We start from the raw sequence: 24,001 nt of genomic DNA, 5'->3' as shown, positions 1-24,001 counted from the left end.
TATGTATTATATTTCTGCATCATATTTATCTCCACACATATTTAGATATTAAGTAATCAATATTAAAATATTTTCACTGTTAACCAATAATCTCTAGATGACTTCGTATTTAATTCCGGTGGCATCTTTTAACACAAGTTATCATTCCATCAAGTGGTTCATCTTTTGAGGTTCTCCATGCTGCTATCCTTCTCAAGTTCCTTGCACTTGGATATCTCCACTAAACATCCACAATTCGCGATTTACCCATATAAGGTCCCACTTCTTCTATCGGTATATTTCATTGGCTTACTTGGAAACCATCTTCATTCGCTGGAGCGCGCCCATTTTACTTTAACCAATCTTCTTCAGCGGCACATTCTTTTTCAGTCTGTGTCATCTCCAGTCAAACAGACGCCAACTGAAGTATATATTCCACAAAGTTAATGAAGTAAGGAATAATATCAACACTTCGTGCTTCCTGTATTTCCAACCCTTTTCCAAAAAAATAAAATCAGCATTTTTTCGAAAAAAATTTGATATCATGAGACTCAGCTTCTTTTGTTCATTTAAGCATGATAATATCGGGGAAACAATATAAAAGTTACCAATTATTATTAATTTGACAAAATAGTTTTCGTTGGAGTTTTATGCTTTGAAATAGACTTGTTTCTCCCATAAATAGCAAAATAAACTAATTCATCGAAAGCAATATTTCAGTAATGAATCAATGAAGAATATAATCGGCTCGCAAAATTCTTCCTAAAAACCAGCGATTAGTAGCGCCAAAACTGACGTAATATTTAGTGAGGCCATTCCTTGACATTCCCACGGGGATAAAATTGCTGCAAATTGCCATTATTATAAATTACACTTTATCATTATATCAATATGGCCGAACATGCTACAGGCTAATCGAACATCTAGGATGAAAATTTTTATATTTGCAAATACATGCAATCACGTATTACATGCCGGAGTTTACATGCATGCATGCGCCATCCTTTAGCATCCATGCTCTCATTAGCGAACGTGTCCCATTTGCTCCCTTGCCTTTTCTAAATCGAAATAGGTCTTCTTCTCCTATTCTATTTTAAATAACCATTTATTCAAACCTCCCTTGATGATTCTCCATACTAGTTTGGCCGTTGTAGATGCTAAATCCCAAACGTAGTTCTAGGTTCTATAGTAATCAGATATTGCCACATGATGCTTTCCCGGATGTAGCTGAAAACACTAAAATAAAATCCTTTTCCCAAACTTCTTCAAAATAAATTCTAAAAATAAGTCCAGAAGCTTCTATTCCATCCATTATTGTCAAACCTCTGTAGGAAATCGGCGAAGCCATGCGGCCCACATGGCTTCATTTCTCTTGGCGCATTTTTCCCACTCGCTAACCACCATTCCTGGAGCCAAGCCATGCCATTCCAGTCCATCTAAGGCCTATATTAAACGGTTTACTACCGTTAAAGTAATACTAATCTAAGGATTATCTCATGCTTTCACTTTTCCGCTTCTTTTTAAATTTGTATCCACCACGATTCACACCACCCCAGCCACCCAAATCTGCCAGAGTCATCCCACGCCTCTCTTCCCGCCATTCCCTTAACTCACACACACCCACTCAGCCATCGCATTTCCTCTCTTTCTCCATCTTGACATTTCTACTGCTCTTTCTCCGCTAAGGTGTGCTTGGAAAGGGAAACAGCCGGCGCCAAAGTTTGCGCGGATTTCTTTGTCCCAGCAATGATTGGAAATCATGGCACAATATAAGTAAAACTAAATCGTTTCCTAAAAACCGTGAGTGTGAGTGCGTGCTTTGGCCTCGAGAGGGAGCACGGGTGGATGGCACAAGCCATATTAGAATTAATCGATTCATCCGTATATTTGATATTTCCTATTCCGTTATTCCTTGTGTTTGGTTGGTCGGTGTCGCTGGAGCAACTTACCGCTAACCTTTGAGTTTCCGCCCGATTGGGCCCCAAAAAAAGGTCTCTCTCCAGCACAAACCCAAGTAGAATGGCAGTCATGCCGGGCCATACCTCATGTTTTAGTAGTGCCCAAGTATCATTAAGGTCGCCTAGATCCCAGAAATAGGCACTTAATGATGATCATAATTCGACGAAGGGAAGCAATGTCACGACTCGCTATTGGGAAATTACTTATTGGGGTGAAGCGCTATTATTGGTGTTTGGAAATTAGTATACTTGTGATAGCAAAAAATCAACTTTCCAAAACACATGTTGATTTTTCTTCACACTTAAATTAATTGTTTACAGAAATCCTTGCATGTTACTATAACTTGCGTTCCTACGATTCTGACTAAAATTCCATTTTGGTCTTGTCACAAAGATTCAGTAGAGCGTTTTTTAATAGAATATAATTACTAACCTTACCCTCCTCGTCTTTGTAACAATTCAGGCGGCACCGTAGTGACATTCATTTTTGAAAAGCATGCTTAAATGGCGGCTGTCAAAACTTTCCTTTACAAAGAAACTGTTTGTGAACTGAACAGTTCAGGGTGCCATTCGGTCTGCCTTTCCTCGTAAAAGTTCCTAAGATTAGCATTCTACTACTACTACTACTGTAGGGCATTGGGTATTGTCAGGTCTTATAGTGGCACCGCAGTTGCATTTCTTTCTGAAAAGCACGCTTAAATGGCTGCTGTCTAAACTTTCCTTAGCAAAGAGCAGTTTTTGCGCAATTACCTCCAGTGTAATGGCTGGAATCGGTAATTTTCTTCGTAGGTTTAAAAACAGGCGTCTCGCGCGCTCTTCTCCATTCGAATCGAATATGAAATTAAGCTTCCATTTTTCTCCGCGAGATGACGTCTCTCTCGACTGTTTCGGGTTGCGCGACACGCGTGCTGCCATCTCTGGGACATCGGAGGGGATACCTCGGCGGGGCGAAGAGAGAAAGAGAGCGGCAAATATCGCCCGCTCGCTCGCCGCAGTCAAGTGAGTTAGTTGGTTGGTTACTGGTGGGCGTGACCACGAAAAAGTTAGTGAGTTGGAGGAAAGCGTCTCTCCGCCGTCTCCCAAGGCTCCCGACGTCCGCTAGGATGGGACGGTGCTCGGCTCGGGGCTCTGGAGGCCCTGGACTCCTGCCCCTCGCGATTTGGTGCTCTCTACTGCTGGGGGCCCTTGCCAAGGCCGAGGAGGTGGACCAAGGTTTGTGTCCTTTTGTGCCCTCCAAAACCACCTGACGCCTGAAGATTTCACTCCGTCTCGTGCGTCAAATCAACGCCGTGCTCTTGTTTACGGTTGTGCTCTCGCGTTGATTGCGGTGACGACACCCGAAGGTACTCCGGAGAAAAAATAGCACTCTGGTTTTGTTTTGCGCTGACAGCTCAAAAAGTATCGGAAACCGTCGTATATTCTCCTGATATTCGATATCCATCTTCTACAGATTTGGAAACAAACCCGCTTCAGTCGCTATGACAAAAAACTGACCCCAAAAAAATTCCAATCGAATTATTGCTTGCACCGTATCGAGAATAGCTAATGAAGACGTTTAATAAGCAATCGTTTTTCCACAGGTCTTCACACGTGTTATAATGAGATGGATAACTGAAATTATTAAGATTCAACGGAAGCCTTTGCATGTAACTGCTATGACTTAACTTGGGTGGGGTCACACGGTTGGAGGCATTTACGATACCAATCTGGTGGGCTGCACTAATTTGTCACATTTCGCGTCGCAAAATTCGGAAAGAAGTCCGCACCAGCCGGTTTCCCTCGCGTGCTCTCATCTCATCCCACGACTTCCGCCAAAGTTGTAGCTGGTGTAATTGCAAACTTGCAAAGAAATCAACCTTAGGTTCAACGTTCCCCTTTCATTTATTTGGGAACACGTGAAGGGTAGTGATAAATGGTAATAGAAAGCGGTGGCACATGATGAACATCCGCCTGTAATACGTACCATGATCCGTCGCGGATTCAAATGAAGTAAACAGTGGTAAAATTTATATATTTACACATAAACAGAACACCATTTTTGTGTACATTTACACAATTTTGATAAAGGTCAACTGATTAACGAGCATTAAAATTGTATATACGATTCCATCCACGAATGCGGTGGGCAATACCGTCAAAGTCGATTATGGATGGCCCTGCAGGAAATGGGAAATGTGTACAGCCGTCAACCACGGAAACTGAATCTGCTCGCAGGGTGCTCCAATTTATTGTGTTAATGTGCGCCTTTAAACAATATCACACCTTGGTCTCATATTCCCCTTCCTCTCAGCCAAAAGGGGTCATGTGCGACTTCCACTTCGTGATTATTTACGGGCGCCTGTACCCTTATTTTGGTACTAGAGAGATGCTATCATATTTAAAAAATTGGTCATTTGTTCTATTTTCATTGCATCATAATCTAATCTGACATTTATCCGTTATATCTAAAAACAGGCATTTCAACATCAATATATATATATATATATATATATATATATATATATATATATATATATATAGGTATTTTTACTTTGTTGCTTCCATTTTTTCACTGGCCAAGCATAAGTAAAATCTGCGATTAAATTGGTGAGCGAAACTGATCTATGTGTGTTTTTGACTTAGACCAGATGTGTCGGGATTTTAAAGCAACTGGACGATTTTCAGGTTGTTCAAAACCCACTGACCTTGGTAACGTAAAATGCACCCATTTATGAGAATTATGAAACAATTTATAAATAAAGTAAACTACTTCTGGCGTAACATTGCGCAAGATTGGAATTCCCATATTTCCTTTGGCCGCAGTAAAATCACTGGGAACGATGGCGAATAATTTTGTGGGGAAAACTTATACACACACACACATATATATCTCACCTGAAGCAGGCCGAAAGTTTAAACTGTCTGAAATGTGAGTTTCCTTTTACGTGTTTTCTATTTATATTTTTGAGTCCTATTTTGCCGTCCAAATTCTATATTGCTGTCATTAGTACTTGTACATCATCGATGTATATATATACATATATATATATATATATATATATAATTATTATTATTATTAGGTAATCTACCGGTTAAGGTAGGTTTTTGGATGGACACAGCTACTAAATAAAACATTTTGTGACCCCTAGCAAAACACAAAATCCAGCACCCTACTCTACATCAGGTCCCTCTTCAGCTCTGAGTACTTTCTTCCTCCCTCATCCCGTTCAACATCCCTATCCTGTTCCTTCCCTTTCCTCGTTTGCCTAACATTCTCCCCTCAATTACAGTCTTCAACATTTCACTGTCGGTCAATACCCCCTTCATCCACTTTTCCTGCCTCCATAGGATTTCTCCCAACAAACCCCTCCTTTCGCCCACCATACCAAGTACTTCCTAATTTGTTTTCTTCTCTGTCCGTTTTGGCTGTAACAATTTCAAAAACACTGGTGTCTTTGGACAACAATATACGCGTAATAATGCAAGAACGCGAAGAATATCGTATGTGGTGCAGAAAATATAGAAAAACTTTAATTTTTTCTTAGAGATGTACATATATATGTGTGGGTGGTAGTGTAATTAAATATACAAATAAATAATACATTGATACATTTGTATGATGCACATATATATAATTTTTTAGGGTACCAGTTCTTCCTGGGAAACCATAGGCGGCACAGTCAAAGGAACTGGCTCCCCTACCCTGATGTGTTAATTTCACACGCCGTTGGGCTTAGTACTGGGTAAACTCTACCATCACCTACCAAACGGCCATTCGGGTTATATATGTATGTATATATATATATATATATATATATATATATATATATATATATATATATATATATATTACGCGTATATTGTTGTCCAAAGACACCAGTGTTTTTGAATTTGTTACAGCCAAAACAATAAAAGTATTGATTTAGCAAAACATTTAAAATTTAAAAAATTGTAAATAGTTTCATTCGGCGATCCTGAAAATAATTTAACATGCAATTATTGAACACCGTTGGGAAGCAAATGAGCGAATGCATGCAAACTATTCATCAAATCTATCGTATACGTAGTATACTAACTGCAATTACCTTGAAAGAAATATTTGTCACATAAATACCTTCAATATTTACATATCTGCTGCTTTATTCTTGTGAAACTTAAATGGCTTTATTTCTCCTAGCGGAACGAAACCTAGGCGACAAGACCGGAGCTGCATACCCACGAGCAATTACAGCTTTTAAATAATACAATGTTCATCATAGTACATTGTGAACTCAATACTTTTCCAAGATATTGATATCAATTCATAACCGGTTTTACTGCCGTAATCAATTGAATATTTTCGTTTAAATCGGTATTACTTCAAAATTGAAATACGTGAAAATGTGCTGAATAAGTATTTATTTCGGAAATGCTCCATTTTAATTCTTTTCATGGCATTCATTTCTAATATGATAAAGTTGAATATCGAAGCGATTTCATTTGCAAACACGAGGTTTAAGCAAGCGCTTCTCGAGTCTTATCATGCTAATTCCTTCCATTCCAATTAGCATTCATATGATAAATACGAAAGTCTCCCGAACATAATAACTACAACATAATTATATCGATAATAAATGAGCTAATTGTCACATCATACACTTGCATTGTATCTAAAGATAAGATAAAATACATTGAGTTAATATCCGTCAGTGATTTAACAGAGGTTGGTCATAGTTGTGCTTTATTCCTCACCCTCTGTTTTAAGGTAAAGCGGTTCGCAAATGAAAAGAGCTGTGCTCATTTCTGACTTTAAATCCTCTTTAAGACACTTTACTTATTTAAAAAAATGTAAATCCTTGTCCTTCCGGAATCCGATGATCGATTTTTTTAACGAAGAATGTCGGTGGGCGAAGTAATTCTCTTGAATCATTAAGTTCGCTACCTTTATTTCCCTCGTCCTTACCTAAATGCAGGAACAGCCTTTTCATTTTAGTTCTCGAATCCCCCCTTTTGCAATAATATTTCGAAACCGAGGGAGGAGAGTGGACAAGGGCACCCGGAATCCGATCATTCAAAGCGGTCACCCATCACTGTGCCTCACGTACGGTGACCGCCGAACCTCCCCGCGACTGCCCCACGGCGACAGAGCACGCATCTGCTACCCCCCCCCTCGCCAAATTCCCTTTTTCCGGACACCACTATCACCCATGCATCGTCAGGGATCATATCTCGCTCCTAATTTGTTATAAAAATGATTTTGTTGGCTCGAGAGTTCAAAAGTCAACGAGCGATATCAGTGGTAACCGTCATTTTATCAGGCGATGAGCACTACACGAAGTCAATTGTGAATAGAAAACGTGAGTTTTTGGGCGATCCGCCTCTAAAAGGATAGAGGTGCAGTGGAATCTCATGGCCATAGAAAGAGAATTTCACTTAATTTAATTTTATTCACGCGCGTGGAATATCAAATTATTGGACGTTTATAAATATCACAGCTTCAATAATTTTCATTTGAAAAAAGCATACGATATCTTATCATCACATCACCACCAAAAAATCACGAGTAACTAATTTTTACCTTTGAAATGCCTCATCTATGGCCTGAAAGGACATCCGTAAGGGTCGAACCAACAACGGGTGCCACAGCCGACGTGGGGAGGATCCGTGGTCAGATGACCACACTCGCCCCCGCAAACGGAGATCAACAATTATCCCTCAGAGGATGTTCTCGGCTTAACTGCCTTCGAGGTCACAATTAACATTCTGTTACTGCCAACAGAATAGCATTAATACAATGAGTCCAATTGGGCCTTAAAGCAGTGCCGTGAACCAGGTTTGATATGCAATGTTAGGGATTAAATGAGGAAATTCGATTTATTTGCTCGTTTATTTGTATTATAATTTTATCGCATGCGTATGCAACGAATTATTCATAAAAGAATCTTTAAAAAAAATAGAAAGAATTCACGCGTTTAAGTAATCCAAAATATTTTTGTAGAATATATTGTTTAACCATGACTGAAATAAACCATAAACACAGCAATCAAGTCGAAGGTCGCTTTGATAATTTTTGATAGAACCCACCGTAAGCCCAACGGTGTCACATATCTGGGTAATAAGGGGGGTGGGGGAATCCTTTCCCTGGGCTACTCATGGTTTGTCCCGATAAATCACGCAGCTCGGGTAAAGATAAAGGTAGTCGGAGATGCTTGCCCGGGATTCTAACCCGGACCCTGTTGTCCACCATGTTGACTTCCATGTTCCCTGACGACTAAAAATACATACATGTATAACAACTCATCAGTAATGAAATCTTACTGAAAAAAAATATTAATGGAATCACTCGTATTTCCCCCTGAAAATAATGATCATGTAGTCAATACGCTGAGTACCAAAACAATTAGCGTCACAGATAAACACGGGAGGGTCACCTCGTCCCGGACAATTGGGGCACGCGAGGTAAACGAGCACGCGGGTTGTATCCGATCCGAGGAATGTTTTTGAATCCGCTGCGTCCCTCCGCGATAGCTCTTTGGATTGCCCTTCAAAGCCCCAGGTTGCCAATTCCCATCTTTCCCTCCCCCTCCTGATACTGAAGGGTGCCCATACTCGTGGATACAGATATATAGATTGAGGTTGAAATTGAGACCTAATGGTCCCTTCTCTCATTTAACCCATTGTCGTATACATACTATATTAGGCATAAAATTTAAAATAGCATGCAAATATACACATAAATACAGATAGACAGATACAAATACGTTATGCACACATTTGCACATCTAAAATAAAAGGGGAAAAATACGTGTGTATGTGTGTGATATATATATATATATATATATATATATATATATATATATATATATATATATATATATAGGTAGGGGGGCCAGTTCCTTTCCCTGTGCCGGTTATGGTTTCCGAGGAAGACCTGGCACCTGAAAAATCACTTTAGCTTGGGTGGAGCTGCAATCCCGGGAATCGAACCCGGGACCCTCCGGCCAGCAGTCCACCGCTCTACCCACTGGACTACAGCGACCCGCATATCTATCTATATATATATATATATATATATATATATATATATATATATATATATATATATATATATATTATATATATATATATATATATATATATATATAATATGTAAAATATATATATATGTAAAATATATGCACATCCATGTATACTCATTCAAAGTAAATTACAGTGGTTAAATAGAACAATGAAATAAAGAAAGTCTTAGCAAAGAATGAGGTTAGTGGGAATAGCCAGGGAGAGCGTGGCATTGCTTATCTAGTAAAAACCCACGCAGGAAAAAACCCTCGAAGAGGAGGGGGGTGTGAAGAACCTGCGAAAACCCTATTAATTGGAGGATAGAGAGCGGAAGAGGAGCCAGGGTATCCGTTTGGGGTCCTTCCTTCCCGTTCTGCCCAGGGCTTTTCTTTTCGGCACACGTGGACTTTTCAGATATGGCGCTCCTTGGGTATTATATCCTATCGCCGGGGCATCGTGTGCCCCCTTCTTTGTGTGCTTGGGTCATTCTTGAGGTGGTGCTCCTCCGTTGACTCTTTCGGCGACTGGTCCTCTGGGTCGCCGGTGGTCGCTCTTGGGCGACGAAATTATCGCCCTTCAACCATTAACGCACCCACTTCGATGTCACTGTCGATCTGATGGATACGCTATTAGCAATAGTAACATTCATTAACATTTTTATTCTTCTCATCGGGAGTGGACACTTAAATTTTCCTAGAGACTACAAAGTTTGTATAAAAAGTATCGGTAACAATTTTTTCCCGACGTGTGCGTTAAGTGCTGAATTCGAACCGTTGGTTTTAAGTGTGAGCATGGTTGCAGATCGCATTGGCATTGATAAGATGACAGTGCACACCGTTATCACTGAAAATTTGGCGATGCGAAAGGTCTGCGCTAAACTCGTCCTCCCGAGGGTCTTTGGACGGACGACCTAGAGGAGAGTCGCGTGTGTCTGCTTGCGAAGACCTTCTGCAAGGGCATCGCGGCGATTCCCCAACCCTCTTGCTGTCCCAAATTGGCGACAACAGACTATTTCCTATTCCCTTAAGTGAAATCCTTCCTTAAAGGACACCTTAAGTGTCGTCAAAGAAGCTTGTACGCGTACCCTTCAGGGCTTTCCGTTATCCGCCCACCAGGGAGCCTTCGAGTCGAGGAAAAGCCGCTGGGAAAAGAGTGTCAACGCTCAAGGGATGTACTTTGACGAATTTTCAGGCATTATAGCAATATCTGAAATTAATCTATTTTTACGAACATTTTTCCGATACTTAATATGCAAACCATGTATATCGCTCGGCGGAAGTGCACATAGGCAGAGAGTGTATTAAGATAAAGTCTTCACACCACAAAAATTACGGCAATAGTAGCTCTACCGTGTTTACATTCGTCCAGTAATCAACTCCTTTAATCGCCGTTTCCCCTTGAAACTGCTACTTGAAGAGCACGAGGACTCTTACTTTTGAAGAGAAGTTCGCGGAAAAAGATTAATTTATTATCATCGAAGCATTCTGTCCGTTGAAAACTGACATTTGGGATTTCGGCTCTGATTCCATCCATTCTCAAAAATGGCAATGAACGTTCTCGGATGAAAGTGACTAAAGTGTGAAAGCAATTAGTGCATTCTTTTATTCCACCCAAAGAACAAAAATTATGGGAAATCAGAGAGAGAAAAGTGCTGGCGCGTGTTTATTTTCTCCTCCTCCGTTGGTGGCAGCCCTGCCGAGCGTCTTGATTTCTACGAGACGTCCTCAAAACACACTAGACTCGCAAAAAAAGGTACACCGAACCTTCAGAGAAACTAAGTCTTCTTCGGGTAATAATTAAATTGAAACCCACGAAAGTGAGTTAGAATGGTATGAATTACCATATTAACACAGGCATGACACGTATTTTACGTTGTGGTGGCCCGAATATAATGCTCTGTTCCGATGGTGTATTCACGGACTGGTATGCTAATGGGAAAATTCGAGAGAGTATTGTTGCGGCACTGAAGTCTTCCAGCGAAGATGAACCTGATGTGGCAATAACGTCTATAAGACTCGACCGCCTCGGTTCTTTCTACTGCGTCACGTAGCGATAACCGGTTCGGGACGTGCGAAGCGTTTGCGAGGTCACTAATATAAATATCGATTCGTATGGAATGGAGTAAAAAATATACCGCGTCCAAATGCGAAGTGTATTTTACACGGTCGAAAATCCTTTCTCCCTCTTTCGCGTATCATTGCTTGTAAAACTTATCCCACTCCCCTGCTCTTTATTACCCCGGCGAGAGAGGAAGTCTCCGCGGCCACGGAGTGTTATTAATCCAGGCGAGAGAAGGCGTAGATGCCGCGCCGCTTCCCACCCGTGGAAGAGAGTGCTGTGCGTGTTTTACGTGGTCTCACTTGTGGGAAGTTAAAAGGGAGTGAAATCCACACAACAAATGGAATTCAAGAATCCAGTGGAAGGGATCTGGTTCATCCAGCACTTTGTACGCTACATCCGATAGGGAGGTGGTTAGCTTCTCAACACGAAGAGCCAAGTTCAGATCCCATTGTACTGCGAATGAGTTGCGATTATACAAATACAATACACGTACCGCGTAGAGATCACCTCGCGTGAAGTGCTCCGTCCGTCGGATGGGACGTTTGCGAGATCTGACCCTTGGTCGTACCCTTCGGTATCACATGAAAAACCGACCCTGGGTTTGCCCCTCGATCCCCCTCGACCCGTTTCCTCTCGGTACCTCGCCTAAGGAGGCGCGGGGAATGATGCCGAGAAACATTTGCATCGCTCCGGAAGAATGCACCGATTGCCGCGGGGGAAGGGGGGAGATGGGCGCGGTCGCTTTTCTGCCGGGGAGGGCGGAGGGAAACAAAAGAAGGGAACAGTGACGTCTCCGCTGGAATCCATTGTTACAGATGTTCTGTTTTCCCGAAACCGTTTACTAATATTCCCTCACCTCCACTCTTCCTCCAAATTACCGGTCCTGCCCCTGAAATTGCACTTTCCCACTCACGATTTCTCTACATATAAGTGCTCCCTTGTATACCTGTAAGTCTTACATGAATATTGATGTGCGATGTAAAGGATTCCCGTGGTTTCTTCCATTACTGAGAAATTGTGTGGCTAAGATGTTTGTTCTGTTTTGCTCAATCTTGAATTATGTATAGCGGAATGGAATTCAGATCCTTATGAATAATGTCGCCAAACCTTCGGCTCAAAATCACTTAGCGTGAATTTCGAATCACCACTCCGAGGAAATGTAATGAATGTCGGAGGCGGCAATTCACGGCTGCTTTGCTCTGGGTGTCCAACATATTCGTGCACAACCCTTTTGAGAGCCTCTTTCTGTCTAGACCAATGAGTTTCGTTATTTCTTCCTTTTGAATCACTACGATTGAACACCCTCAATATCCTATCCACATTTCACGCACATCTATAAAGGCGTCAGGGACCACCGATGGAACTGAATATCCGTCGGGGCCTTTTTGACATCAGCAAGGCATTCTACCGGGTGTGGCTCTGGAAGCTGGACTTCTTCCAGTTTCCTCGGCGGTGGACAGCGATTACGGTGTCGTGACTTCAAGGCAGGTCATTTCGAGTCAGCTGTGGAGCAGCTGAGCCACAGCAGCGGCAGATACGAGCAGGAGTTCCACAAGGAAGCCTGCTGTCTCCGATGCTTTTTAACATCTTCACTGCAGACATCCCAGCTGACTTTAGGCCAAACGTCATCCTAGCGACGTGTACAGAAGACGTCGCACTTCTCTCCAGGTCACTACAACACCAGCTAGCGGGCCGCAACCTCCAACAAGCGGTGGACATCCTGCTGAAATGGCACGGGAGATGGTGATTCGGGGTCAACGAGAGGAAAACCCTGGCGATAGTCTCCTCGAAGGGGAGGAAGGAGCCCGACTAGGTCCTCCACGGCGCTGCGGAAATCCCTAGGAGGAAGGCGGTAACCTACCGGGGGATCACCCTCGATAAGCACCTAGGACTAACACGCCATGCCAAAAGGGTTGCGGCCAGATCTGCAGGCAGAAGGCATCAGCTGTGGCCGATCTCCGGTAACAACCTCGTCCCGGTTCGCCAGAGACATCCTCTTTACCAGGCTGTCCTGCATCCGATCCTCGCGTATGCAGCGCCAGCCTGGTGGGACGTCACGGGTATTACTAATTTTGCGAGAATACTAATTCTGCGGTTCTCCCGTGGAACAAGCACCCACGGCCCAGAGCAGACACCGACATAGCATCCGACCAACCGCCGCCGCCCAATATGGGGTGGGTCTCCAAATCTTGGGTGATTCGGAGGTGAAAATACACCGACAGAATTAACAACGCTGCCGGAAAATTGGTCGAAATTTCATTAATCGCTGAAGAGCCGCTAGAGCTGGCAAGCGCATTTTTATGGGTACATTTAGACTTCTAATAAATAAGTAGAGCCGATGGTCCAATATTCCCAACAAATACATTTATTCGATTTATTGGAGATCATCTTCTTCTTAAGTTGGCTCAGCACTTTCCTCTCCACTGCCGTCTTTCTCCTGTCATTCTCGTCACTTCACCGCAGTGGCTAGTAAGGAAGGAACTCTTTCCTTCTCTTATACCTTTGAGTTACCCACTTCTATTCCTTGAGAAAGGTGGCTTGTACCACCGAAAAGTCGAAAACGAGTGAGCTTCTTTTCTTTTTTGCGTGTCTCTGTATGTTTGTCTTTGTTCGGAAGTGCTAATTTCGTGTTCGCTATCCTTAAGTGTTCACGTCTCTGCACCACACTGGAATACACCCCACGCATAGCATTCCCGTAGCCTCTTTCTTAAATCTAATTCTAAATGTCCAGACAACATCCTTGTCATTTATTAAACACCTACTGCGACATTTTTATTATAATCTTTATTTTTTTCTCACTTTCGAAAACTGACGTCAACGAAGATCCAAGGTTTCTGACTAAACTTTCCAACCCCCTCAATTTCTGTATTCGTCATCATCAAACTCTAAAGGCAGTGGTGCCCTGTGGCAATAGCCTCCCTGTTCACCGCTGCTTCCTTCAGGCTAACATTCGATCTGAAGTACATCTAATGCTCCGTATTCTCGAAGAACGCAGAACAGGGACGCTCTCTTGGTTTCTTCCACACGACTTTTCCTTCAAAGATGCCCTTAAGGAATTGGTTATGCCTTTGTAAAAGTCCGATTAATTTTGCTCTTCTTTGTCCTACTATTCTTAAGAGCGATGTCTTTTCTTTCACTTCGGCTAATACTTTTTCATTACTTGTTATTTCTACCCAACTTGTTTTTGTTATTTTCCTCCAAGCCCACATTTTCATTGCCCCAAGCTTTTTTTCTTACCGATTTCCTCATTGTCCATGTCCCACTCCGAACGAAAGTCATTTCGAAATGCATTCCCTCTGTTTCATTTCATTTGATTTCTTCTTCACTATAATCATTAATCAATGACTAGATGAACAATAAGAAAAACCTCATTGTGTAATCTTCGTAACTAATAGGTAAAATTTTGCCTGAAAATCTTAGAACAGGGACTGCGGAAATACAGAGATCATTTCTGAAGAAGCAATCTGTCATAGACGCGATAGCATGAACGCTAAAGATCCCGGCGCCTCGCAATTGCCTTAGGCCATGAATGCCATGCACCAGAGCTGCGATGGCCTGCTTCAAAATTTAAGCCGTTAATTCTTTTTTACCGGATGTATCAATCTGTGGTATCATTTAGAGAGCATTGTATGGTATATAAAACAATGGTGAACTATCCAAAAATATACTAACACATATGCTGAATTTTGAGAGGAATTTTCATGCGGGGTTGAAAGTTTTCTGACCACGGTCCCTATACTGCCCTGCTACAGATTCGGGCGTTTCCCAGGTTACGCGAGCACCCCGCACCCTCGTGTTTTGGTGCTCCGCTGGATTGGCCTTTCCAGTTGCCTGGCGATGCGCCGTCGCCGTTCTCCCAGGGTGTGTTCAGTGGGTTTACCCCATTCGGCGAGTCTCCCTGCCTAAGACCCAACCCCCTGGCTTCATCTCCGCTGCTCCTCCGCGAGACCTCATGCCGAATAGAAAGAGGGGTCGGCGATGCGCGGTTTAAGGTGGCCCTGGCCCCGCTGACTCCACCATGCCTCGCCGGTTCGAGTACATAAATATAATATCAACTGTATTAAATCCGGGGCCAGAATCGCGGTATCTTGGAAACCTGGGAAAAGAATCGTTTGAGATGATATCTCATGTTATAAAATTAAAAACACCAATGTTTAATAGTTTTCCCTCTTCCTCTATCTCCTTAATCTCTGACACACATGCTAGTGGTGGCCTGCAGGGTGCTACGGAAGTATAATAAAAATATAATGTTTAATAATCTAGGTTCCCTTAATAAAAAAGTATACCACCCCAGTACTTCGTGGGAGAGGTAGTGATCACCGCTTTGAATTGGAAGACTGATCGAGCGGCATCCATGGTGGTTCATGTTGTATCCTCAATTGCACTTTCCAGAATTCTCATGGCAAGGTATTCAAGGCTTACGAGTTTCTCGCCGGCGTTCCACTTGGGCTGGGAATTGACGGTGCGCTACAATCCACAATATTGTCATTTCCAATGATTTGTTAACCTATACATATACTATTGTTTAAATTTCTTCTTTGTAAATGCTTCTTTTACGAGTTATGTTTCATTTATTTATACATATCGTGCAAGCAACCGCCAGGGTGTGTGGCAGGGGGTGAATACCCACCAGAATAATTTTACCCGAACATGACCCTACCGCGGCCGACCGACCACAGATCAGGTCAATCTATGAAAAAACAGTCTGATCGGACTTGAGCGGTCTACTTTCGAAAGAAAACAAATATTTGAGCTGTTTGTCAGTAATGAATAAGAATTACTTAATTTTTCCAGACAATCTTTTATTCGGCGGAAAAATTAAGTAATTCATATTCATTATGAATCGTTTCCACAAAGTGACGGCGGATACTATACAGTGTTTGTCAGTATTTATTCGGTTGGAGTAATCGCATCCATTTCGATCGATCGCTTCTGTCTCTACATTCGCATTTTTGTAAATTCACGGGACTGACATGAGTGAGGCTTACTCAATAGAACGTGGTTCTGTTGTAGAAACAATTTAAGCCATGCATGATAGAGCTGTCGCAAGAAGTCGGAGCCTTGAGGCTACAGCCATTGTTTCGCGCGCACGGCGGAAGCCGAGATAAAGGAGGAGAAGGGAGGGGAGTCGACCGGTAATCGGCGACGACGCAGACCCCAAAGGGGAAGGGCGGGACGACGGGGTTGGTGCATTCGCACGCGGCGGAATATACGTCCTTCTCCACCGCCTCAGGAAATATTTAGATTTTGTCCAGTTCGTGATCAAATTAACACTTTCTCGTTAACATTTCCAGGGTAGGGGACGTTGGAACCTTAATGCTTCTGAAAGAAGTCATAACTGTTCGAAGGACGAAACGGTTGGGCAACATTGTCTTAGAAGAGCTTATCGATAACGATTAAGGAAATCGATATCTCAATGATTTCAGAGAATACGCGCACCGCTGCTTTGATTACCTTAACTTTTTTCGAGGTATTCAACGAAGAACATTTCTTAAGCGTTCGACAGCTATGGGTTGGATAGGGAGGCTACACTTCATCACAATAGCGATGAATACCAGCCTGTAAACATGAAACCAGGTGAAATGAACCTTTTGCATGCTGGAATGTCTCAGGTGTCTACAATTTCCAATGCACATGCTCGTACAAGTATATAGATTCAAGTGAAAAAATATTTTTCATGAAGATAAATGGAAAGTTCGATGGCTCGATTTTATTTCGGTGGTGTTGCGTTGGTAATTGACGGGAAAATTAGAAAAGGGGTATTAGGAGGATAGTTAGATTGAGGACCGTACGCAATAAGTGATTAGTTGTTGAGAGAACAGAAGAGGAAGGTGTAAACTAATAGGAAAATTTAATCCGGGAGGTTGGAAAGATTTGAATAACCAGATACAAGCTAGGTTCCTTAATTAGATTAGTGTGGCTGAAGAAGGGAGGGAGGAAATAATGGACACTTCGTTGTTTTAATCAAAACTCCGTACTCATCCTACTCTGTTACTACGTCTTAAATGAATTTCGGTCAAACGCCAACGCGCTCGGCGGGGAATTTAAAATCTATTGAGCACAGTGGCCTAGCGCAACCAAGAGAGTAAATAGAGGCAAAAAAACAAATGTTTACGATGGGAAATCGGGGGATAACAATCTCACCTCGTGGTAAAGACTCTCACACCCCACACCACCTCATATTTCAGTCTCTAGTGAATTCGGTGATTGTCATCATGTCCCAACGGCTTGTGCTACATTTTCAGCAATAATTCCTTTTTACCATCAATGAAAGTAAAAAAAAAGAATGGAAGTGTCATTTTGTCACAATGTTTGGTTGTCAAATGAGGTAGATAAAAATTAAAGTTGAAACAAATAATAATTCGCGGACGACAAATGTTTAAGATGCAAACTCGTACTGCAAGGATTTATAACTGGTGGGCAACTGGTTTACAACTGGCCTTCAGGGGGAGGAGGGGGAGTAAGGTGTCTGCTGGTGTCCCTCCCATTGCGTGGAAACGGGGGTGAGTCGCCATCATAAGAAATTATTCAGCAGAATTAGCCCACTCAAGAATGTTTTGTCGAGGCGGCTTCCTCAGAGATTTAAGTAGTGGGAACCCACTACCGACAATGCGGGGAAACGTCGCACTGTTGGTGCAACACTGGCGCGGAAGTATAAGAAGTGATTCAAAATGAGTACATTCACCAGATTGGGAGCCCATAGACAGCCTCAGGTTAAAGCAAAGGCAGCGATAGAGATAGACTCCCGTATTGAGAGAAAAAAGAAATGTTTTTCCACAGTGGCGAAATTCCCCACCGCAGCACAACGAGAGGGTCACAATCAAAAAGCAATACGCATCTCCCCGTTGAGGTCATCTTAGTAGCGCACCTGCTTCTTCCCATTCCAGTGTTGGTGACCAGCGTCTTAACAGCCCCTGCCAGCCAGAGGTGGCTCTGCAGTATCTTGGAGGGTCATTTTGTAGACGTGAACGAAGGCAAATCTGAACCCAAGCACGCAGTGCCACATCATTTTTATTTTGAATCGAAGTTCACCGCACAGAAACAAAAACAAATTATTCATTCAAGGAATCACACGGCCGGTTCCGCCACTCGGGGATATCCCAGTTAAAAAAAACATAACGGCCGACGAAAATACATCGCGGCAGACTTCCAAGGAAATGTCCGGATGTCACGGATATTAGCAGACCGCTCTGACTTAGGAGTTTCTCGGAAGGATTCAGTGCGCCGGGTTCCTATGAAATACTACGGCCAAAGAGCCGGGTCATCGTTTGCTCACTCCCAATGTGAAAAGTACTCCATTCGCGATGGAAAGCGAGCGGGCCTTGGAGCGGATGAGGGTGGAGCGGATGGCTCTTCTTATTTCTTTGCGGTCGGAATGCAAGAGGTGGAAAATGACGGAAATGAAAGCTTAGGGGAGAGCATTGTTTGTTTCCAGTCTTACACTCGGGCGATAGGGAGCTGCCGAATCTCAAAGTCCATGAGTCACGACGGGCGTGAGTAAAGAGCTAAAATAGTGGCCGGTGGAGCGGGGGAGGATTGGCGGCAAATGCCAAGGGCAAACCCGCCTTTTCAAAATGTGGTCACGGACTGATTCCCCCACTAAGGACTGCAATTACGGCACTCGACGCCTGGAATCACCTCACTCCATGTCACTCACTTCACGTCGCACGACTCTCCACGAAGAGAAGGTTTATTTATCTGCATACCGTAGTAAGGAGAGCGGTTACGTAAACGTAGCGAGTGCTGAGTTTCTAATCAACACTCGCCATCTCCTTTAACACCCCGCGGCTTCGTATGCATAGGATATATATGCGTACATTTTCTGACTTAAAAAGAACCTTGGCGAAAGATTCCCGATTCATAGAAAGTCAACTATCGACAGAATTTTAGGAAGACCAGGGATGGGATAAAAAATAATGCTCAGGGCTTGTAAGAAAAACACTCATGTTTCATCCTGATTTCAAGGGGGCGATTTAACCTTCAGATGACTGGGAATTGAGGCGAGAACAAATGTGGATGTGAATAGATTACAGGGCCGTCGAATAAGCCAATAGTCAAGGGTTCTGATATAACATACCCTTTTACTTTTTGCTATATTTATAGTACGTACGATAAATACGCGAACTGGTGCATTCTGGTGACCATTACGCCGACTACGTAGTCTGACCTATAAATACGCGAACTGAGGCGTAAAAAAATCTTGATAGTGTGCGGTCCCTTGTCCTTACCGTAAATGCTGAGTTCTACCTTACAGTTCTCAAGCGTTTGAGAAATTACGTGCGTTTTGTGCGACCAAATTTCACTCGAGACGATGGTTGGATCTTTCACCATGACAATGCACCTGCACATTCAGCATTGATTGCTCGCTAGTTTCTGGCAAAAAATTCAATCGCCATCCTCCCTGGTCGCTAAATCTCGCCCCCTGCGACTTTTTCCTATTCCCAAAATACAAAAATGTGATGAGGGGACATCACTGGAAAGATGTGGACACAATAAAGCAAGAAATGACGAGAAAACTAAAAATCCTAACTGCCGAGGACTTCCAAGGGTGCTTTAAACAGTGGAAAAGAGGATGGAATGAGTGCATAGCAACGAATGGAGAGTACTTTGAAGGGGCCAAAATGGATGTAGACTAAATTTTGCAAAATAAAGTTTTTATGGCCTAAGTTCGCGTAATTGTTGGAGAGATCTCGTAGTATTTACGTTGTTGAAAGGTGAAATCTACATGGCAAAACATTTATAACAAATAATGCATCTTCTTAACTTGCTCTATTGAATATTGTCCATTGGTTAGTATTGATTCTGTCTCAAAGGAATCTGATTTGACGAAACCAAAAACCTATGATGCAGTAATTATTTACAAATTTTCCTCATCCCGCGTCCAGACTAAAGTTCTGTGGGTTAATCGACGATCTCACGTTCAAATATATGGAAGGCTGGAACTTATTTAACGAAGAGAAAAAGGTTTGGCCACTTTCCCAGAATATTTGAGAATCTAGAAATTCACTCAGCCTGAGTGTGGCTGGCGTTGGTCCGCAGGCATCACCCGAATGTGAACCAGAGAACCATGGGATAAAAAACAGAACACCCCCTCCCCCCCCAACAGGCCACCACGCCACCAGAAGATCAACATGAGATTAATGAAATCTGGGACGGTCGGAAATCTAAATAGTTTCGTTATGCCATCGGATTTATTGAAAAAGAGAACTTTCTTTCTTTTGCAACAAAAGGACAGAGATCTACATTTGAGTTCGGCATAATGGTGTGGAAAAATGCGTCACTATAAACTTAAAATCGAAAGCATTGCCAACTTTGGAGTGAGGTGCTAGTTGGGTGCCTGTGGCAAGCGTCATTTCCGACTGTACCTTCATAGTCTGAAGCGTAAATAAATGAAGAGTAATGAGGCATGGCATATCATTCGAACCATCTCCTCTTTTCACTTCGTTAGCATGATTAGGACTGCCACCTCCTTAAAAATATCTCTTGGTGCTACACAAACGAGTCTATTACACTCTCTCTGCAGAAGAAGCATCGGACGAACCTAATGCTTGGGAAGTATTAGATTGATAAGGGGAGATTAAATACATTTTTGCAAACATTTCCTCACAGTTCTTTTATCCGATGCAACCATTAAAACAAACAGACCTCTGTGTCATTAGTCCGAATATGCCTTAATTCCGCTCAAATGACGAATAGTTTCATTGTTATTTTCTGCATTCACTGTAGAGGGGTTTGCTGGGAGAAATCCTATGGAGGTAGGAAAAGTGGATGAAGGGGGTATTGACCGGCAAGGGGATGTTGTAGATCGTAATAAAGGGGAGAATGTTAAGCAAACGAGGAAAGGGCAGGAACAGGATAGGGATGTTGGACGGGATGAAGGGAGGAAGAAAGTACTCGGAGATGAAGAGGAACCTGATGTAGAGTAGGTTGCTGGATTTTGTGTTTTGTTAGGAATCACAAAATATTTATTTGGTAGTTGTGTCCATCCAAAAACCTACCTTAACGGGTAGATTACCTGATAATTTATTGATAGAAAAAAAGAGGGGCCCTTTTAATCCATCCCAGTTAGATAACACATAGGGCATCTGCCATTTTGACGGGAATACAAATACACTCTTCGCTATTTTTTCTCTTGGATAAGCACGTCAACTTTTTCAATTTTAAGTACGTATACAGTTACTGACATATTAGGACGATTAAATCAACAATTCACAGCCTAATATCAAAAATAGAGCGCATTGAAGCTGATAAAGAACTTCAAAATATACAAAAAAAGACATTTCTAGTAAAAATATCAGAGGAGTTGACCAAAACCCAGGATCTCATGACGAGAAGCCAGCGCACTAGCCACTGCAATCATCAATTGGATCCACGTGTTTCAAAGCAATTCTAACCTCCTGGCCGCTTTCACATGACTTGTGTCACTTGATTCTCAAGTCTTTACTACCTTTGGCAGCGCAACATCAACTAAATAAATTTCAGCGTTGCTCTTATCGTCCATATATCATCCCCATCTATCGGGGAGAGTTAACATCTTCAAGAAAGGCACTTGCTACCAATGGCCTAATGCAATAAGATTGAGACGTATATTCAATGAAGTCACAGTCGTAAAAATCCAGCGAAAAACCCCAGGCCCCATTTCAGCTTAAATTCATTTCATCAAAGGAAGGAATGAGGAGTGATTATGGCTGAATTTCACAAATGTAACTTTCGCAGAAACATAAGCCTTAGACCATACTATTGTCATTCTTTATGTGCCGTTTAATGGGTTCAGGAAGAGTCTTATTGCCGGGTAAATCCGACAATGCAGAATTTTAATTGAAAACACGGTGTGAGTTTTTATCGTGAAATGAAGTGTTTGTTTGGCATCGCTTCAACACGATATTAGTAGCAAGCATCGTGTCAACACCATGTCATTAACCTACAGCGTGAACGATGTGTGAAACCCTTATAAGTAAAATCAAATTCGATACTGAAAACCGAATGATGGAAATGGAGAGTAAACATTAATCAAGATAAAATAAGAAATATAAATCCTATATATGTCAGGTTGGCTACTTTTTATGCATACGTACTAAAAACCCATCCCTAATTCGAACTTATCCATATTGCAAGGTGTAGTGGAAATTGAAAATTTATTAGGTAGAAGTTAGGCATAACTTATACCTCATAACTCCTGGTAAATTAGTTTTTATATATAGACATATTTCTACGCTATCCCAACGAGTTCTGAAACTTTCGTGCAGTATTAAATTTCTCCAAAAAAATGCCGCCGTTGCCAAGGAAACCGTCCAAGATTCTTGCGCCACCAACCAAATACCTCGCCGGCGTCTTCCCTCGAATACTTGGAATGAATGCGCTCTGGGCGATTCAACTTTTCTATTCCGCTCCGAAACTGTCAATCTCCGTTTATCGATATTGGACATAAAACATTCACAATTACACGATACTAGAGTTGCACTTCTGCGTGGACAAGTGTTGGCTTCTCTCCGAGTGAGAAGACGTTTGGAACTGAAAATGAAAATTACACCATCATTTAATTAACAATCGCGCTTCGAGATTTCGGTATGTCCGAGCCGGTTGCGAATTTTTGGCGGAACTTTCCAAATCTCTATTCCTTAGATCTCAGCATGATCATCAACTATGTCTTTTCCATTTCTTTAAGGATCTGGGTGTTTCCTTTGCTGCTCATGAAAATGAATTACTTTAAGATGACATCGAAATTGCGAAGTGCAAAATCTAACGAGTCGAGATTTCACTTTGTTTGAAGAACAAGGTTTCCCGTCAATGTATCTTGCCCATTCGCGAGTTCCGACTTCACTTTTCAGTCCCCGAACAGCAACAACAATTTCCATAGTATTCACAGACGACGAACCACAGTCCATCGAGGGAGATGGATGCATTTCCTCCTCTGTGGAAGCGATTTTATTGGAGTTTCTTGAATGCGGAAATTCTCAAGTCTTTTGCCGTTGGAATGAATGAAGCGTTCATTCCCTCACACCTCGCTGGGGCACCATGCATGCACTCGACTCGTGCTCGACGCGTGACAGAGAGAGCGAAGGTGCGGGAGAGCACGCCTCCGCTCCTTTCTCTCGGGAGCCATGAAACGCCTTCACGGCTGCATGGCGTCACTGCGCAGCATCCCCCTGGCGCCCCCCCTCCCTGCCCCCAGGTCGACGGCGGCACTCCATCGGTCGGGCTGCAGAACCAACGCAATATTAATTGATGTTATTGAGGGAGTAATTAATGCACCCTAGAACTTCTTGCTGCTTGTAATGAGTGACAGCAAAAAGAATTCTGCATGTCCGGGTTTTCACCGCGTTGTTGTTTGAAGCCGACAACAGTTTCGCCGAAGTTTCATCCGGCGTCTTCAGGTCGAAGATGAGGGACTCAGATTTTGGCCGTCTTTATATAGGTGGTCCCGTCCAGGTGCTGCTCTCTGATTGGTCCTTTTTCGGAGGACTCTCTTCCACGCATTGTGGAGATGGTAGCCTTCATCTCTATTGAAATTCGCCGGGTTTTTGGCTATCTCAATAGCTTCTCTGATTAGGCGTGGGTAATATCTACTTTCTTTACTTATGATTGTTGCGTCATGGAATAGAATATCATGGCCGGGTTCACTCCACTTATGCTCGGAGATATAAGCTCGGGAACGATATGGTCCTAAAAAGGACCGCCAGGGAAGAAAGGCGAAGACGAGATTCTGACAAGTCAATCAAGCAGACGGAACCGGACCCAAAGGCATACGCGACTATCCCCTTCGTATCGGGAACATCCGAGAAGATAGCCAGAATCCTTAAAAAGCACGACGTGGTGACAAGATTCAACTGCACCAAGAAAATAGCGGACGCGCTCCCCGGACCGAAGGACAAAATCTCGAAAGACCTATACGAAGGGGTCTATCAAGTACCGTGTTCATGTGGGAAAGCCTACATCGGGGAAACATGCCGAGCTATGAAAGTTCGGATGAAAGAACACCTCCGGGC

At 42.6% G+C, this 24,001-nt stretch overlaps 1 protein-coding gene across 4 annotated transcripts in view; it reads left to right on the top strand.

Moving 5' to 3' along the window:
* Positions 1 to 2,978: 2,978 nt before the first annotated feature.
* The window catches only part of LOC139700717 (vascular endothelial growth factor receptor 1-like), a 204,921-nt gene continuing 183,898 nt past the window's right edge, over positions 2,979 to 24,001 (top strand). For all 4 annotated transcript variants that reach the window (XM_071599165.1, XM_071599164.1, XM_071599162.1 and 1 more), the window contains exon 1: positions 2,979 to 3,149. In XM_071599165.1, the coding sequence (XP_071455266.1) occupies positions 3,041 to 3,149 (109 nt within the window). In that variant the 5' untranslated portion in view covers positions 2,979 to 3,040. The remainder of the gene's footprint in view (positions 3,150 to 24,001) is intronic.

This window comes from Hetaerina americana, unplaced genomic scaffold (genome assembly GCF_022747635.1).
Source record: "Hetaerina americana unplaced genomic scaffold, ioHetAmer1.1.p SCAF_107, whole genome shotgun sequence".
NCBI classification, from domain to species: Eukaryota; Metazoa; Arthropoda; class Insecta; order Odonata; family Calopterygidae; genus Hetaerina; species Hetaerina americana.
The sequence above is the reverse complement of the archived record's forward strand: the minus strand, read 5'-3'. Positions and strand labels throughout refer to the sequence as shown.